The sequence below is a fragment of the Limulus polyphemus genome, unplaced genomic scaffold, assembly GCF_000517525.1.
Source record: "Limulus polyphemus unplaced genomic scaffold, Limulus_polyphemus-2.1.2 Scaffold263, whole genome shotgun sequence".
NCBI lineage: Eukaryota > Metazoa > Arthropoda > Merostomata > Xiphosura > Limulidae > Limulus > Limulus polyphemus.
This window is the reverse complement of record NW_013665873.1, coordinates 339,844-342,239: the sequence shown is the minus strand read 5'-3', so window position 1 is coordinate 342,239 and position 2,396 is coordinate 339,844. Positions and strand designations below refer to the sequence as shown.

The following is a 2,396-nucleotide window of genomic DNA, read 5'->3' as shown; positions in this document are numbered from 1 at the left end:
ACGAGATGATTCTCACGATACCCGAAAGGATCAACGAACTCCACGAAGGGAAAGGAAGATCTACTAGATATTAATTAAATTCTAAATATATCAATTCATGTGAATATGACTGAAAAAGTTATTTTTTTCTGAAAAGGTGGTGTCTTTTGACTTGTGACCACGCTGTGTGTATATAATATATATATTTCTGGATAATCAAAAATAATGAACCTATCTTAAAAACGTTAGAAAATTTAAATAAAAAAACAATTAGCAGATATGTCTGTGGACTTACAATGCTAGAAACCGGGTTTCAATACCCGTTGTGGGCAGAGCACGGATAGTCCCCATTGTGTAGCTTTGTGCTTGATTCCAAACAAACAAACTTAATGATTTGGTAATGGCGATTAATTCATTGATAGATCAATGTATAGATCTACCTATAAGAATAAAAATAAAAACTTTTACTGCTAACAATTTCAAGAATATGTTCAATTTTTGCATATACGATAACAATATTCATTTAGATAAACATATTTATAAACAAATAGTAGGTATACCAATGGGTGCTAATTATTCAAACAATGTCGCTAACTTATGTCTTTACTATTATGAAAATAAATTTATAAATAATTTTCTCTAACTTGTAGATATATCGATGATCAATAATCCATTAATAAGTAATTATATCAGTAATATTTATTCTATAATTCTACAAATTGAAAACACCTCACTATCAAATACTGAAGTATATTATTTATATTTAGATGTTAAGATGATTAATAATTATTGTAATATTAATATTTATGATAAAAGAAATGATTTTATATCTCAAATTTTTGGACTTCCCTCACCAAACAGTAATATACCAAATAATGCCATCATGCATTCACAGCTACTCAGGTATTGTAGAATTTGTAACAATAAACAGCTCTTAATTTACAACATTAATATATTAGTGAATAAATTAACTTATAATGGAGTTAATATGATAACTCTAATTAAATATTTTAAATTATTTTGTAATAAATATGCAAAATAAAATTGATAGTATAAACAAAATCATAATAAACACAATAAGTAATAATTTATAATTTTTGTAGGAAAAATTATTGGAATTACTTATTTGGACTGTATCTTGTATAGGTGTATTAATGTAGATGTATCACTTTTCCTATATAAGACCTGCTACTATGTCATTCTTATAGAACCTTTGAAGATCTTGACAGTAGCATGGATTGGTGGAGAATGGGAGCTATACTAACACCTTAACATCGTGATATTTATGTCCAAACATCAGTATAGAGGCTGGAATGCCAACTTCAAGGACAGTTTTACTGTCTACCCAATGTATTCCAATTATTTCTTTGTTTTAGTTGTTGTTTTTTAGTCAGCCATCTTCTCACATCTGGCTACAAAAAGACAGTGAAAGGTGATAAAGATGTGGGATGTTGTGGGTTACATCACCCACATCTGCTCTCTCTTTTATTACTATTATTATTAAGAGTGTGAGGCCTGCGAAACTGATGTTAAACTGGATAGACGGTGTACCCCAACGCAGTTTGGGTCTTACTTCCGCCAGTATCTCAAAAACCAGGGCACATTGCATTACTACCCACCTTATGATGTGTGTGTTTAGAGGTGATACATGTCGTTTTGTAGCTGCGTTGTTTCTTTTTTCATTTATTTTTCATTCATGTTCTAGGTAATATTACAATTAATATTTTTCATCTAAGGTTTGGATATGATGTGTTAAATGCACGCTATTCTAACTTATGATGTAATCTTTTTTACTTGTTTTTTAATTGTATAAATTGAAACTTATATATACTTCTATCGAATTTACTGCCATACATGCGCCATTCTTACAACGAGCATTCCAATTGTATGTTAACATGTAGGGCGCACTCATAACGATAGCTACAAAGTATGGAGATTTGGAGACCTGTCTACTGAGGGTCTCAAAGAGTTTGCAGAAAGAGGGAAGTCGGACATATTGGATGAATTTGCTCAAGGTGATGATGGGATCTATGACGTATTCTCTGCTCCTCCAATAGGTACAGGAGTTGGCAGAACTAAAGCCAAGTTCTTCGCTGATGGAAACCATTCAAAGGTAAACAAGAATCTCAAACATTCATAGCTTCTATTCATTACCATTTAATGCTCTAATTTCTTAACAGTGTATATACATTTGCTGTCAGTGCCACCTTGTCGAATCCTTTACTTATTTGTCAGTATGTGAGGGCCCGGCATGGCCAGGTGGTTAGAGCGCTCGACTTGCAATCTGCGGGTCGCGGGTTCGAATCCCCATCACACCAAAAATGCTCGCCCTTACAGCCATGGGGCATTATAATGTGACGGTCAATCCCAATATTCGTTGGTAAAAAGAGTAGCCCAAGAGTTGGCAGTGGGTGGTG

At 32.8% G+C, this 2,396-nt stretch overlaps 1 protein-coding gene across 1 annotated transcript in view; it reads left to right on the top strand.

Moving 5' to 3' along the window:
- LOC106456839 (spondin-2-like) overlaps nucleotides 1-2,396 on the top strand; it is a 24,641-nt gene that overhangs the window by 14,135 nt on the left and 8,110 nt on the right. Inside the window, exon 2 of the mRNA XM_013916206.2 lies at nucleotides 1,881-2,092. Within this exon, the coding sequence (XP_013771660.2) occupies nucleotides 1,881-2,092 (212 nt within the window). The remainder of the gene's footprint in view (nucleotides 1-1,880; nucleotides 2,093-2,396) is intronic.